Source organism: Labrus mixtus, chromosome 6, assembly GCF_963584025.1.
Source record: "Labrus mixtus chromosome 6, fLabMix1.1, whole genome shotgun sequence".
Lineage (NCBI taxonomy): Eukaryota > Metazoa > Chordata > Actinopteri > Labriformes > Labridae > Labrus > Labrus mixtus.
In genome coordinates, this window is record NC_083617.1 from 14,387,150 (window position 1) to 14,404,484 (window position 17,335).

The 17,335-nt window shown below is 38.9% G+C and overlaps 1 protein-coding gene across 27 annotated transcripts in view; it reads right to left on the reverse strand.

Annotated features, from left to right (window-relative positions):
- Positions 1 to 17,335, reverse strand: part of camk2g2 (calcium/calmodulin-dependent protein kinase (CaM kinase) II gamma 2) — a 60,306-nt gene that overhangs the window by 24,851 nt on the left and 18,120 nt on the right. For all 27 annotated transcript variants that reach the window (XM_061040147.1, XM_061040145.1, XM_061040140.1 and 24 more), the window contains exons 3-6: positions 9,280 to 9,339; positions 6,115 to 6,169; positions 5,248 to 5,313; positions 2,890 to 2,962 (exon numbers count right to left, since the gene is read on the reverse strand). In XM_061040147.1, the coding sequence (XP_060896130.1) occupies positions 2,890 to 2,962; positions 5,248 to 5,313; positions 6,115 to 6,169; positions 9,280 to 9,339 (254 nt within the window). The remainder of the gene's footprint in view (positions 1 to 2,889; positions 2,963 to 5,247; positions 5,314 to 6,114; positions 6,170 to 9,279; positions 9,340 to 17,335) is intronic.

The window sequence follows — 17,335 nt, forward strand, 5'->3', positions numbered from 1 at the left end:
GCTTCAAAGGCCTCCCCCAAAGGAAAGACCTTCTAAGTGAGCTGTCATATTTTGATACTGTCCCTCTTATGACAAACCTATGGCAGAAAGCCGAGGCTTTTCAAAAACTTAAAATGACATCTTATAAATGATCCCATGCATGAAGGCTCGAAAAGCTGTATGAGAATTGTGAAATCCTTGATAGAAGACTTTCTGTGGGGCAGACAAGGAGCTTTCTGCAATGTTAGTTTTCAGTTGTTTTTGACATTTATTTTTATTTTATTTTTATTTGAATGATTGTCTGTTTTGGGATTTCACTGCCTATCCACATAAAGATTACATACAAAGAAAGGTATGCTGCTAAATTAAATAGTACAGTTAATGCTGGTTAATGCATACATAATACATTTCAATTGGAATACAACTCTTTGTCTATGATTGAAAATCTCTGTCCAGTGTAAGAAAAAAAAGCTTATGAAGCTCAATGATCATATAACTCATGTTCTTGGGGTATTAAGCTGCCTTTAAAAATCCGAAGATTGAGGGGAAATAGGCAAAAGGAATGCCTATACTGAGCAATGAAAGGCTGAGTCACATGACCTATGGTGGACATGCTAGTGCTAGCATCCTTCTCCACTGGTAATAGTTACCTTCTTACAGTATGATTAATGTAGGCCTGGCATACTGTAATGTGTTTTTGATTAACTGGTTAAAAAACACAGATTTTAAAAACTCTTAAACATGCACAATTAATTCACAAATGTAGCACTTGACTCTATGAATGCTAGCAATGGAGCTCCCACATAGCGACGTTTAAAGCATCTGCCCTCTAAAAAGAAGAAAACCAAGACAATATATTTTTAGTTTTAAATCTGTTTGTGTAGAGGGCAAAAGTTTGTATCCGTCCTCATTGCCTCAAACCTGGCAAGGTAAACAAGTCTGACACTTGTAACTTCCTTTAAGCGTCAAGCCTGTTTCTTCGCATCTGACAGTCTGGATGTTTCTCTTTCTCCATCTAGTAATCCATCAATCTATCTATCCCTACTTCCAACCACAGTTTCTATCGAGCTGGAACAATTGGAGAGAAATTAAAAAAAAAAAAAAAAGGAAAACGTCAAAGGGACAGACAGCAGGACTGAGGGCAACTGATGAAGAAAGAGGGAGAATGAGACAGATAGAGACAGATAGATGGGTGGTGGCATAATGAGTCCCTTTGCTGGTGCTGCAGCAGCCGGGTGACCTCACCCCCACAGTTACCATGGCAACCCAGTCTACCACCAGCCAAGAGCACTCAACTCTTTCTCTGTAATTCCTGTTTTCCTTTCAGCAAGAGGCCCTCCCAAGGTGACAGAGAGGCAAAAATATGATATGTGGGGGTCACACCTCTTCATGGCACCCTTTGTTGGCATCATTAGTATTTTCATGCTTCCAATTCTGCTAAATCCCCTGGACGTTCTCGAAAAATGTTAAAAGCAATCAATCAGATTTAGCTTCCTTTAAAGCTGAAGGTTTTGTTCAATGAGAAATTAACATCTTGAAGCTGATTTAACTTTATTTAAAAAAACAGGGCATCAAATCAAGCTTTAAACAAGACATTAATATATAATATTTTATAGAGTTGCACAAATCACTAAAACCAGCAGATATGGAGCTCATAGCATTGTTTTGGAAGTGTATCACAGGACACCTAGGAAGTCAAATAGTCGGTGCCTTTTTAGCTCACATTAGCTTATTGAGTCACTATTTTGAATTCTGCATCAGCTTATTCCAACCCTTTACAGAAGCTATCTGCCAAATGAGAGTGATATAATGTAATGGATTATAATGGTGAAACTAGGATAAATATTAAGATCCGAGGCTTAAATTCATGCTGCTTCTTGTGCTTTATTTGAGACACATTTCACCCGAATTCAGCCGGACACATAAGGCATTTCTTTTGGTAAACACTATTAGAATTTAAAATATACGTCAATCGATTTAACTGCTCTTTGGCTGAATGAGTTTGTAAGTAATGATGCAGCACGGATGCAGTTGAATACACATTAAGAAAGTTGCACATTGAACTGAATGTATGTCATTTCTGCCCTCTGTCCACACCAACATTTTCGTCATCTCGTCTCTCTAAAACTCTTCGGCTCAAAGTCCATTAGACAGCAAGATCTATGTGCAAGCTAAAACACCCATCAATGAGAAGCCGGTTAAATCCATTTACACCACTCTAACAAAAACAGATAGATAATTCAATTATGTTTGTCTGCTCTGACTGTGTTCTGTCTCATAAAAGCAATGGACAAGATTGTTAAGTGTACTATTAAAGTTACGGTCTCTGAACTCAGCCTTGGTAATAAACATGTTGTGCAATTATCCAGGTGTTTAAATCTCAGTTCACTTTGCTCTCTTCATTCCCGTTACTGTTAACATCAAATCAAAAACAGCTGAGGAGGTCAGAGGGCTGTTGGTGTCTGCTTGGGGTGAACAGTCCTGCTGCAGGGAAATCGTCACTGACTGTCATCGCACCACCAGACCTGCTATTAATAGCAGCTGGTTTGCTTTCGTCACTCCTCAGCAGTGCAGGATGGAGGGGAAGGGGGAAAAGGGAAAAAGAGAGGAAGAAGGAGAGGAAAGGTGAGGAAAGAGGACAAAGGGGAGGGATTGTAGGAGAGGAACATTTGGAATATAGAGAAATGAGGGGAGAAAAGAGGTAAAGAGAAAGAGGCATGACACTTAAGTTGTTCTTAGCGTCACAGCCTGGCGTCTGCACGTGTGTGTGTGTTTAGGGCTGTTATGAAACCCTACAAATGTCTTTGGTCTGCATTCACAACATTGTGCTATGTTATATGTCTGAGTGTTTGTGCTGCTAGATAATGTAGGAAGTCCTCTCATATTTACAACAGGCGTGTAATAACTCACCTTGAGGTCCCTGTGCACAATGTCATGCTGGTGGATGTGACTGACGCTCTCCAGGATCTGATTGATGCAGTGACTGCAGGAGACGGAGAAGGATGAGACACAGAGGAGATACACATCTGTCAGTCGAAATACAGAGGACACTCCACCACACACTGAAAAAACATCAAGTTCAACTTAACCATCTAACATCTTTGATTCTTTGTGTTCATTTGAGTGTTATTTTCCGGGGGGATTTAAAGGATATAACATTAGAGGCAATATGAAACTCTCCAGAATCCCAAAAACAACTCTACTTATTCCTACAGTAGGTACCATCAGCAAGGTTAAAATAGCTCTGAGGACTTTGAATTGGGAAGAACAACAAGACAAGAAAGGAAAGGAATGTCGTAGAGACAAAAAAACATGAAATATCAAAACAGTTGAAGAGAGGGGCATTAAAGGTGGGTAATGCTTAAGTTTCTTCTGGTATAACATCATCTGACCTTAAAGCTAATTGCAGTAGGAGAAATTCTCTTTTGCAGAGGTTTGTTCTAACAATATCCAACATGCTACAGGTTTGTCTTGAGTATTACATTTAAGCATTAAGTAGGGATGTAACGATTAACTCAACTCACCATACAATTCACTATACTGGGTTCACGGTACGATTATCTCACGATCTATTTTACAAAATGAGACTGTAGACAAATTATGACTAAAAAAGATTCCTTTAGGGGCTGCAAAACCCACTTGTCAGTGTGGTTTGGGCCTTTTAATGTTTTTTAAGGGGAGGTGATTGGAGCTTCTCATTTTGCTGTTCGGTTAATGCTGCATCATGTTGGTTGTGCTGTTTGTGAAGTTCCCCATCTTCTTGCAATATTTGCACACAGTTTTTGTCTTGTCTGTTGTCTTCTCACCTCTTTCATTTTCTGTCTGGGGGAAGCCAAAATGCTTCCACACCTCCGATTTAAAAGACGGTGGTGCGTCCTCAATTTCAAAATCTTGCTCTGCAACTGCCAACCGCCTCTGCTCTACAGCTGCTGACGCTCACGATATTATTGTGATTCATTTTTCAGAGTACAGATGTGAATGTTGAGACCTTTGAATCGATTTATCACGATTAATCTTTACATCCCTAATGTATAGATAATTAAACCATAATTGTTTACAAATTGGTTAGATAAAGAATTAGACTGATAACACGTGTTACAGTATGCAACACGAAGAGCATTCCCTCTCAATAACATTTGACACAATCAATATATGGTATATTTATGTACGAGTATGCAAGACCGTTGTAAGAGGCAAAAATTCTTCAATAAACTGTAGTGCAGACATTATTTTGAGGATGGTGGTATATGAGGGGGAAAACTTAAGTGCATTTTTGTGTGAATGAATGTGGGGAAGGAAGTGGAGCAGCCAGGGTGAGTGTGTTGTTGAGGCAGTGAGGTTATGTAAGTTACGTAAGCTTGTCCTCGGTTACAAATCAGCTATTTTGCTGGTCTGATGCTCTGCTAAAATAACTAGCTTTTCTTCTAAACAAGACTGAAGTTGACATTAGTAAAGGTGAAGTCAGGGTCAGTAGCAGGGTAACATTTTGAGAGGGTGATGTCCTCTCTCTGTAAGAAAATCTCAGAGTATTCTGTCCAAATAAGGCTAAATCTGAACTCCACATTCACACTACCTGTTATTGCAGTGTATCTAGCTCCCATCAGAGCACCCTTTTGGTGACCTTAGTCTGTTGAGCAGTACACCATTTCATTTTCTCACTTTCATGTGTCCGAACTTGAGCTTATCTATGTCCTGCTTTTCCTCCTTTTTTCTTGTTTTGTGTTTTCATGATCCAAATGTATTTCTCAGTGCAGGTTCCCCTTTATAGAACAATATCAGATAATCGGGTAATTTTGTGTTTTAGTAATGTAGAATGAAGTTCGTTTATATAATTATTTTGAATGTTTAAGTCTAAAAGTAATGAAATCCAACGAGTCTCACCAAAGTTTGATTTAGTCTGCACAGACAAGAAAAGTTTTGTGCTGCAGTGCAAAAACGCTGCTGCTACTACTGACAAAGGGAAAAATAAGCTTTAAAAACTTTTAACAGCTTTGTCATTATTTATTAATGAAATAAATTTAAAAACCCCAAGTGACATGTTCTAAAATAAAATGTTCACTGAAAACAACATCAGAAAGAGAGCTGGGAGAAACCACAAGCTCTGCTTCTGCTGCTAAAGCACCAAGTGCATTTCACGAGGTCCGTTTTGGCAACGTAAGGGTTCGTTTTGGTGGTTTTTAAAGATATTATATGCAGGAGAATAGACAAATAACTCAAAGAATTGCACGATATATCACGTTCACATGTTAGCATGATGAAATACTGTACCTGGCATCTGCCTCGCTGTAATACTCTCGAGCAACAATGTCCTCAAACAGCTCTCCTCCAGTGACACTGCAGACAGACACATTGACAAATGAAAGACCTGGTCGTCATTGACAACATGACCCTCATATTTCAACCTTGGTTTGTGTAAATATGTAGCTCTGAGTACCTAGAACCCTAAAACTGTTGCTTTCAGAGACCACTTGACCAGTTGCTTATTGAACAAGCATCAACAAGACTGATTTAGCATGTCTGACTTATTTGTGCATCAGGCAGAAAACTGATGGCACCTAACTAAAACATGATATTGCGCTTTAAGCAATTACAACTGAGAACTATATTTATGAACTAAACATGTTTTTTGTTCAAATCTACTAAACACATTGTGCTTCTGTTAAATGCTATAAAACATTTACTAAGGTTACCAAGGGAGCATTTTCTCATAGACTTTTATACAACTGGAGACATGTTTGTAATGGCTACATTTCAGAGCCAAGTTCCCTTCTGGAAAAGTCAGTGAAAGCAATTTATGGTCTGAAAAAAGGAATATTGAACCTCTCATCTGTTCACATCCTTGTCATTTATGGGGTTAAGAGTTGTTCAAATATAGACAACAGTATTGGAATAGGCCTCCAGTACAGACTAAAATGCGGTAAGGGGTATCGGGTAGTATGAACTGGTTTCATAGCAGGACAAATTATTTTTTTATATTACCATTTAAAATAACTCAATTTGAGAGAGAATGACTCTCTCTCTGTCATCGCAGCTTAGTTGAACACTAATAGACTGCTGTAGAAAAAAGAGTCATGGTCACTCCTGGCTGAACCTGTAACCTGTATGTGTTTGTGTGGGCCAATGTGATTCACTTACAGGTCAAAGACGAGGTAGTGGAAGCCTTCCTCTGAGATGCTGTCATGGAGTCGAACTAGTGAGGTAATAAGAAACAGAGAGAACCTTTAATAAGAAATCAGTCAAACTTCTCTGATAATGTCAATGATCTTTTGTAGGGAAGCTTTCAATAAACCATCACTTGAGATCCAGGACAGTCAAGACGCCAAGGCCAACACGTTTTGTTTTGCACTTGATTCAGTATATAAATTGGACTGCTGTGGTGATTTGATAATATAAAAAAATAAGTCATCTTTGTTAAAAGGGGCTCACTTTAGCTCAGCAGGTAGAGAAGTTATTAAGGCTAAGTTCTTATTCTTGCCGCTGGTGTTCATTTCAAAGCCAGGCCCTTTGTTTCATGTCCTCTACTCTCTCCCTCACACGTCCTGTCTCTTCTCAGTTATCACTTTCAAATACAAAGAAGCAAAATGGCAAAGAAATTATAGGTGTGCAGAAATTGACCAAGAAAAAGTATTTTAAGAGAAAAAAGTTGGAAACTAAGTATACAGAGCAGTCAGAAGCCAGAGGTTTTATCTTTCGGGGATGACTTTCCATATGTTTACCAAATTATTGAAATATTATTCCATTTCAATTATGAACAACATTACACGATTATGACACATGTATGACATTATAAAGGAAAATCTTTACAGACTAACTTTTAACTGTCTGCACATTTAGTCCTATCTTCCTAACTGTGCAGAATCGTAGTATTTGATCTATCTGTGAGCTGTGAATATTATGATTCAAAGAGCTTCCTTTTTTATCCTTAAATGAGTAAATTTACCTCAACTTTCTTCAAACACAGTCTCCAACAAATAAACAAATAAACTTAAATAGCTTGTATTTATGTTTTGTGTATCCCTTAAGCCTTGAACAATGACGTTTTGCCATTCTAGTTTAAGTGATGGCGGTTTCTTTTAGAATATAAGGTTTCCAGCAGCGGAGCTTTTCCCTTCCTCTCTAAAACTCGAGGGCCCAACAGTTGGTTTGCAAAGCCCGACTGCCACCTGTCTCTTTGGCAACCAGGAAGTAGCTCTTGGATGATCAAGTTGACAGAATGGTTGCCATATTTTAATCATTCATAATTAATTTGATACTGATAATTTGCTTTTAGGTTTTGTCTCTGTTACAGGAAGCACAAAAGCAGGCAGTGAACAGAGTTATTGCCAACATGGACAACTTGAGCCAATAGCTCTTCTTTTGAAATGAGTGGAGTGGCCTACTAAACTGACTGCTAATAAGTAGATTAAAAACCTGCTTGAGTCAAGGTGGGTGAAGGTGCCTGAGTGCTTAAATTAAAACTGGAAAGGTTGTATATTAGTCTGTTCTTGATTCAGATGATTTGCTTTTAAAGAAAAGAATACTTGACAAGCTCTCCCCACGAGAATGGGGAGATTCACATCCAATAAAAAAAGAGCAGCTGAGGAAGAAAAGGAAAGAAGAAAAGGTTGATGATAAGCAGGAATCAGATGGGATGAAGAAGAAAGAGAGACCAATGAAACACAGTGTGTGTGTGTGTGTGTGTGTGTGTGTGTGTGTGTGTGTGTGTGTGTGTGTGTGTGTGTGTGTGAGTGATAGGGGTTGTCTTTAGCTTGCACCACCTTATCATACTGTATGACAAGGCAGTACTGCCACCAAGTAACCATTTCCTTCCTTTCTGACACACACACAAACAATCAGAAAAACTAAGTTGTGTGATGAATTGCAGTCTTAAAATGTGATGAAACTCAGACAAACTTGGGGGATAAAGGCTTGATAATGTAAGTCTTTCCATCAGATAAAAGAGAAGCAAAGTTTTGCATGTGTCTACATTTTTGGTTAATTAGCATCATTATGTGCATGCAGCATAAGCAATTAAGAGTTCCTGTTTGTGACAGGTGTGCTGAGAATGTATTACAGTGTAACTTTGACACAGATGAAAACTTATGAATGTGCTGATTCTTCAAGTTCTGGAATCATAATAAGCCTTTTCTTTTCTATGAGTTCTTAACAGATGAATGCATGTGTTCACAACAGAAACGCTAAGTGACACTGAAACTAAAATACTGTTTGTCATCTTGGTGTGCTCAAATTTCACATAGTTATGACTCAGAGGAGGAAGAGTAAATCATGATTCAAATCTTGGCTAACACCGGCTGTGTGTCACAGCCTCTCCTGTTACTGCTGACCGTGATGTAGAGCAGTCCACGTACTTTCCTGTTATTTTCAATGTAGTTGCAATGATAAAGATTAAACAATACGTTTTTTAAGAAATGATTTGATAATTATTAAATGGACTCTTTTTTTAGAGAGAAAAAGGGAATAAGTCATTGATTCCAGCTACGTTAATGTAAATTATAATTTTGCTAGTCAATGAAAGTAACCTTGTTGAACTGTAATTCATTTCAGGATGTCAACGCCTAGATTTTTTTGGTGACATTTTCTGGATCATTTTACAGCAACCCAGAGCGTAACTTAAACAAATAGTTGGGTCTGAGGTATGTGCTCGCTATAGTAGTTGCTTACTGACATACCCATTTATACAGATGAAAGTGGGCTACATCACCTCTCATCATAATGCTACAATATGTAACCCTACTGCAAACTGCTGCTTCAATACCTCCTTTAAACATTTTACATTTTTTAGATTTTCAACAGCACCCTGACTTTGTATCTTTGTGTCACCTGTCATTAGGATTGTTAAGAATAAATGCTGGTAGGTAGGATTTAGGAGGTAAGAGTTCAAGGTGATTAAGGTGATTCGGGACAATTCACTTACTTTCTGGTGTATTCAATGCTTATTCTTTCTTATGCTACTCAAAACACAGCAGCAAACCTACCAACTCCCTGATACATCTGTATCAGTTTTATGTATTTGAGTTAATGTGCAAAGCATTATTTCATATGGATGGAAGATAAAAACACAGTATTTCACAGGGGGAACATTTTATTTTCTTTGCATTTTTGTCTTGGTTCCATACAAAAACAAAGACGATACAAACCACAAGGTTCATTAAGACTGCACACACTGAGCACCACTCCTCAGAAAACATTTGTTTTTGTAAAAACTTTGTGATGGCTTGTTTATTCCTTTCCCCTGATGTTCTGAATTAATGCAGTTGTTCCACTAATCCATTAGTCTGCTGGCTCTCAAAAATGACTCACCTATGTTTGGATGTTTGAGTAGACGACAGATTCTCGCCTCCCGCTCGAGTTTCTGGTGATCTAAGGAGAAAAGAACAGAGAGAGGAGGGGGGGGGGGCAGTAAGGACACATTTTCAGTACCAGGAAGAAAGTAGGAAGAAAAGCTTTTAAGATAGTTTGCTGTAATTTAACATTTGGACTAAAGTGACATACAAACAGGCAAGTGGTCACAGGAGAATATGAAGCCAGGATACAAGTTAAATGTAGACAACGCGAGGACTGCGGAATGTTTACTGATCTAAATCTGCTATTTAAGTAATCCAAGAGCACTTTTGCATTACAGCATTTTGGAAATGGCTTCTCTACATAATAGAAATTGTGCGAATAAATTATAAATGATTTGTTTAGTTTTACAAAGCAAAGACTTTTGCAAACAAATTTGATATTTTCTTTGGAAGGATTTCAGCAACGCCCGGACTACTGATGTTAATTTTTTATTCTCATATTCTAAACTCTGTAGTTGTAACAAATAGAAAAACATAAAAATAACAATTTTTCCCCTTCCAGTTCTATCGCAGCCTACAAATTCACTTACAACTACATTTACCTCTTAAACTGCCACTTTGTGACCAACATCAAATGGACTAGAACTGAGTGGACAGCAGAGGCAAGATGTCAAAAAGGTAAAGCTTACTGCGAGTCAGAAAAGCTATGAGGCCAAAACAGTGTCAACTTACATGACCTTACATAAGTGAACAGGCAGCCATATAGTGTGCACAGACCCACACCAACACACAAACAGCCTTTAGCATAAGCTTTTTGCACTTAGTGAAATTATTCTTGTAGGTCTGGCCTTATCACTTATAACACTTATAATCAGTGTCCAGTTAATGATTCTAATGGCAAAGGAGGATTTCCATGTGTGTGTGTGTGTGTGTGTGTGTGTGTGTGTGTGTGTGTGTGTGTGTGTGTGTGTACTGCATGTTCAAGTCAAGCAGATTGGTTGCAGCACACACACAGCAGTCAGACACGGTGGATGAACTCTCCTGTTGCAAGGTGTCAGAGGTCAAGTTCAGACAGGATTCTCCTGCCACCTACCAGCTGCTGGTCTCAGAGGACAGATGGGCAGCTTATGTGAAAGAGTAATGCCTGTGTGTTGGTGCGTGCATGCATGAGAACATGTGTGTGTGTGTGTGTGTGTGTGTGTGAGAGACAGCGAGAGGACACTGGACATCTCTAATCCTCTGTCTCATCCAAGGTTTATGGCTGGGTCGTCTAGTGGGATCATAGTGCAGCAACGAGCCATGATTCTGAACATTCATCTGATTATTTTCTCCTTTTACCATATTATGGACCAAACAGTACATATATATTGGAATATTCCTTAAAGTTGACATCTATCTAGTATCATACAGGTTGAAACATCCATAGCACCGTCATAACTATACTCATTTTGTTCAATATACTGAAACCACGACTTGTTCCTCTGCTGTCTGTACATACATCTATGGCTGCTATCAAATAAAGATTGATATTAATGCTGGACAACATTCCAACAGACCCGAGCACCTACCAATAATTTATATTGTGGAATAATTGTTTAATCTAAAAACAATCATAAAACAAATTAAAACCGCAAGCGGTGATGAAGGGCCCTCGCACCCCAGTGCATGTCGGGGTGTGTTGCAATCGCGGGAGTGCAGCAGCAGCGGAACCCTGATCATACCTGTGAAATTTGAAGCAGATCAGATAAAGTATCTGAGATGCAGTATAGCCCCTTTGCAGTAGGGGGCGCTATGTTAATGACATAATTGTATTAAGTTAGATTTGATCAGGCCAGTACTGACATCGTTCATGTGAAATCTGACATTGTATATGGGAGGTAGTACTTAGTCCTTGCAGTAGGGCGCGCTATTGTTAAAGTAAATTATTGTTATGTCAATGTCTTCAGAGGCCAACCCTGATAATAAATTACTTCCTGATGGGTTTTGGGCGAGGTTCAAGAGGCTATTTTGTAAGGTGACTGATTTGATAAGCTCCTGGCTATTTAGAAGAGAAAGAAGTGCTCAGAGCCAAAGTTCAACTCCATTGTTGTATTGACAGAACAGTTCATGTGTATTTTAGAATACTTGAAAAATAACTGACACATCAATCACAACAAAATAACTTGTTACTGTTGAATTCAAAGAGTCTCCTACTCTCGAAGCTGCATGCCAGTCATACTGTAGTACGAATCAATTTTGACAGAAAGGGTTTAAATGTCCCATATTAGGCTTTTTCTGGTTTTATATGCTCTTTAGTGTGTTTTCCAAGTGTCCTGTGCATGTTTAGGCACATCTATGTGCAAAAATTCAAAGTCTGCGTAAACGCAGCTTCTCCTACGTCCTCCTGTTAGCTGCAGCATTAGCTGCAGGTAACGCTCGGTTCCAGCCCCCCTCGAAAAAAAATTGCCAGTGTGACGTCTTGTCAGTGTGATATCACTGATCTAAGCCCATTGGCTCGTTGTGGCAAGCCCAGCAGCTCATGTTGCACGCCCGTTAACTTCTGTAGCACGCCCACAATATGCCGTAGCCTGCGGTAGCAGAGTAGTGCGAACTTTAGCTATTGTGAACATACTTTAGCAGGTACATAGATTAAATATACAAAACCCAAAATGGGCTCTTTAATATTGAAGGCCAGAGTTAAGATCTGGCCAACTTTAAAGTTTGATCAGGCCCGTGATACTTTTTGGGAAGACGGGGGAATTTAAATTTGTATTAATTTATTTTGAAGATTTAATTTCGGGCCTTTTTTATGTGTTTATTGAAATGACAGAACATTGGATAGAGTCAGAAATCAGGAGACAGGATGTCCTTTGAGAACCTTCCACAGGTTGGATTTGAACCTGGGCTGCCCGCTTTAAGGACTGTTGCCGTTGTACATGGGTTGCGCAAATTAACCACATTGGAAACATTTTTAAAAATAAAAATATTTGCAATACTCTCAACAGACAAGTTAACATTTCATTATAACCAAACACAATATATATTGCACGGGCTACACTATCAAAAGGAGGTCCTGGGTGAGCTGAGGAGCAGTGAGCAAAATGCTTCCTTGAATTATGCAAGGAGATAGCCACATTCATACTCAATCAATCATAAAGGAAAATCAGTGGCAGACATAGACTACGTCAGAACGTACTGTCAGGGATTTATTGATGACAATGTTCGAGTCAAAGATTCTCTGTGTATTTGAGACGAGACTCTCTCTCTCTCAAATCCAGGGGGAAGTCAGTCTATGAATTACTTTGGATAATTAGGTCAAACTGAATTGTTTTAGGACACATACCAAGCCAAAGCATTGTACTACAAGTAAACCCTGTTTGTTTCAACAGTTATGGTCAAAACAACAAACCCTATACTTAAAAGGAAACTAATCAAGTTTGATGTGATGGATGAACCCTGAAGCTAACAGAGGTAACATTAGAAAGCTTCTCAGCTGGCTGGAAAAACACTCACAGGAAAAGTGAATAGGAAACACTTCCTTCCTTCAGTGTGGGGTGCATTAGATGCAGTGGAAAGTCAATTCCGCATCTAATCCACACTACCTTGGTGATATGTAGTCTGTGGTCCTGCTCAATCTCAAAGGGGCTGATTAGCTCCAAAACTGATTAGTCAATTTACTGGTGTTTCCATCAAAAGAACATATAAATGTTAGGATACATTCAATTATTTCCCCTGCAAAAATACAAAGTGCTTTCTGATTTCATTTCAGATGTAAGGAATTGCTTTTGACTTCAAACCAAACTTTATTCAATTTAAGACTTTAAGACACCCTGGAGCGAAACAGGGAGGATCAAAACAATGCCCACCAAAACCTATGACCCAAAGGGCTAAGCCAATCAGCTGCAGCTTTTTCCTCCATGTCTCTGTTTATACGAATGTCGGCCTATCCTGTTTGGTTCAATAACCAAGCTTTGGTTTAGACCTCACACACATACTGTACATAAAGACAGAAAACACACCCACAAGATTTAATCTGACCCGTGTGTTCAGAGGATGAGAAATCAAAGGATTCAGCAGACATTCTTCAGACTTCTTCCCAGAGCCATAACGGGCTATTTTGGCTGCTTGTATTATTAGAAGTTGGATCTGCGAGCTAAAATAGGACTATTTTTCTATGCTGGCCTGAGATGACTGCTGCATTATGCCTCTGAAAGCGGACAGTCTTGGCAGCTGGATGCTTAGAAATTCCGAAAAGTTTCAAAAGAAAGATGAGAGAATAAATACATGGTTCAAAAGGACTAACTGTATAGAAAAGATGAGATACATGAGAAAAGTGTCAAAACACAGAAATGCACTGAAGGCCCTTAAACATGTCAGGAACAGTAGAGAATAGGAAGAAGAAAGGAAGTCTCTAATAGAAACTGAAGTAATGAAGACCTTCATCGTCCTTGGTTTTCATCTTTACAGTGAACATAGGCAAACAGTTTTCATAAAAATCCTTTCAATCTTAACAGCTTAAACTTGCCAACTGTGATGTTGCACAAAGAAATTCATTTGTACCTGATCTTTCTTGTAATAGATACTAAAGCCATGGCATTGCTTCACCAACTAGATCACACACGGCTACACACAACCGTTTAACAGCTTTCCAGAGATATGCTGTGATATCATGTCTGATCTGAAAAGAACAACACACAGCACTTTGCCCAAGTGGATTGAGTGATGGCCAACAGTTTGGCACATTATCATATTTATTTATCTATCCAGCCCTTCCCTTATTACTATCTCATGTAGATGCTCTGAACAGGCAGAGCAGATGATAGATGGGTGGCTTCTTTCAGACCACATACACTGTTGTGAAAAATGATCCATTCCCCTCCCCCATGTATATCAATTAACTTCAGCCTGCGGGGGAAGAGACTCACGATAGGATAAATTGTCAACTAACCGAGGACAGGGAGGAGAGACTGAAAACAACCAAAACCACTTTTCCTAGTAACTTTGACATTGATTTTGATGACAAGTTGTTTTTGTGTGGCTTTTTCTTCTCCGCACTGGTCCGCAGATTTTGTTGCTGAATTTCACATGTATGTAGGTGATAGTGACAAGATTTCTGCTTTTCCTTTGAGTTGCACCAGTCATCTCATCTACTTAATATTTGTCCTACAAAAGAGTAGTCATACCCCAAATATTTTGCAAGGAATGTAAAAGTTTCATTATACACGATACGCTACCAGGTTTTACAAGCAGTAGAAAAACATGTTCATGTCACAGGTTTGAGCGTCTGTGTCAAGATTATAACAGCCACCGACACTTCTTTAAATAGTCAGCATGTCAGTCTGCGGTTTCGTCAAAGTCCCCTCTCCTTGGGCTCTGTCAGAAACCGAGCAGAGTCAACAAAAGTGCCTGGTTGCCATGTTCTACTCTTCATTGTCTGACTGAAGCTGACCTGGCAACCTGCACCCTAAGCAGAGCAGGATATTAACATGATGGGAAGCTCATTAGACACAACCAGCACACACACAACACCTTTAAAGAACTTCTATTATAAAGCCCCTCATGCAAGCAGATGCACCAAATTGCAACATTTAGGTTTAATATAGTACATGGTCCGAGGTTTTCAATACACTGGAAAACAGTCAATTACAACATGTAACTATATCTACAATAAAATGTGCAAAGCTTATGATGAAAAAAAAACCAAATAATTATATAAAAAAAATAAACTAATAACATAAATGTAGAGATACTGTTTGTTTTAGCCACCCACTTGAGTCCCTGGACAGAACTAGTTATGACTGCCAATACTACAGGAAGGTGTGTTTTACTTCCTTTCAGAATTATAAATATTACAAATACAGTGCTTTCATGCAATGCATTATGCAGTATTCAAAATCTGATCATTTTACAGAGTCTACAAGTCTTTCAAACTCAACAACATGTGCCAGGATAAAATGTTAAACAGCAATAAACTGACCTCAATAAGTTCTAGAGGACAGGTGTTTGTTTTTTATATTTGAACCTTGTTACTGAAAAAAAGCAGGTAAGCAGGCTCTTGAAATTGTCTTAACTGTGTTAATAAACTGATATCAAAATTCATTATGTGCAGGTACAGCAGAGTCCATACACAAATTTGGAACATCTCTGTATCTGTTACCTGTAAATATCTGCAGGGTGGGAAGGATTCATCTCATCACTTGTATTTTCAAGAATACATATGGAAACTCACACACAAATGTGCTAGCGATAAAATGTGTGTGTGGGGGGGATCAGGTGTCATGTACTAATGCTGTTAGATAAGACAGACATCTGTGGCCTGCTTCGCTACTAAATAGCTTTACACAGTGAAATGTCACACACCTAATCTTCCAACCAATGTGCTTAGCTGTGTGACTGTGTGACTGTGTGTGTGTGTGTGTGTGTGTGTGTGAATGTGTTTTGGTTTTATTGATGGGGCTGAATATGACAGAAAAAAGGATTTGGGAGCACTCAAACCAAATGTGAGCAGTTCTCTGGCTGCATTCAAACTCTGATACAGAGGTCTGGATGAAGACTTTTGACACAACAGAAACACTAGTGGATGTGACTGCAGACTTTTATTTTGAAAAAGACATGACTCAGATTTTCCGTTTATCAACATGCACTTGCAACACAACCAGTAAATTACATTACAGAAAATCTGAGTGCACTTAAGTGGTTGAAGTGTGTGTGTTAGTGAGATTTCTGTAGTTGCACACATCTTCTCCTTTTAAATAAAGCCATTAGATAAACTACCAATGGGACGCTGCTTGAGCTCAGTTGGTAGAGGAGGTGCCCCATGCACAGAGGATATAATCCTCAATGCAATGAGTGATTGCTGGTTCGATTCCCAGCAGTGACCATTTGGTACTTGTCATCCTCCTTTCACTCTCCCCACATTTTTGCTCTGTTAAGCTTTCACAATTAAATATGTGATACCTACCGGTAACTCATTTCTGTGCATGAGACCAGTGAAAGTTGTTTTTAGGAGCTACTGTGTTCAGTTCTCAGTAAGTTGTAAAACAGTTTACTGGTTTACAGTTTCTCTCCTGCAGAGTTGAGTTAAAGGGATACTTCACCCGTTGAAACATTGGTCTGTAGCTTCAGTGGTCGAAAATATGAGGAACTAGCGTTGTAGTTTCACCATGCTAACCGCAACAGCTTCCAGTGACGCAAAAATCTTCATTTTGCGTCACTGGAAGCTCCTTTTCAGACTTAGAAATACAGAGATTTCCCATCTCAGGGGAAAATGAGGGCAGGATGCACGACCATTCAAAAATACTACCAGGTTTCTAATGATACAAAGCTTAACGCAAATGGGTGAAGTATCCCTTTAAGTTGAAAATAACACATTTCCAGTTATGGCTTTTTCATAATAAAAGCACTTCAACAACCTAATTGAGAACTTTTATTGCGAAAAACTTTTCACAAATTAATAGAGCTTAAGCAGAGCTACAATTAGTAGAGATTTTCAATAACACTGAAAGGAGTTAAGGCAGAGTTGACAGCTCACTAATTTTGAGGGCACTCACATGAGACTGAGCTTGGTTAGAAAATTAACTGCAGAGTCAGGTGTGTGTGGCTGATTGGCCGTGATTAAGACCAGGTGTGTGGAGCTTATATATGCTCTTGGGCTCCAAGAGCATATATTATCTCATTATCTCACCTTGTGTGTGTGTATAAACACAAACTAAACCCTTCTATGTATTTGCTCACTATTGCCAGTCTTTCTCAGAGTGTATCTTGTGGCACTGGGTAGTTTGTTTCTGGTCTGTAAATCCCTATAGAAAACAAAGGACATTATTTTTTCCAACTTATGAGACGAAGGGAAACATAACATCATTTAAGATCAAATAGAGTGCACCCTGTTTCTATGAAACAGTGAAGAAGGGTAGATGGTGTGATTTACTGAGTGATTAGGAATTCTCGCTGAGAGGAGAAGTTTGTGGCGTGTCTGTATGTGTGAGTGTTTGTGCAGGCATGTGTGCTGCCTGCAGTCAGTGACGGAGCCGTTCCGTCAAGATCAAGTCACACAATATACCACTGTTAAGTGCTTTTTTTGCTTTTCTCCTCAT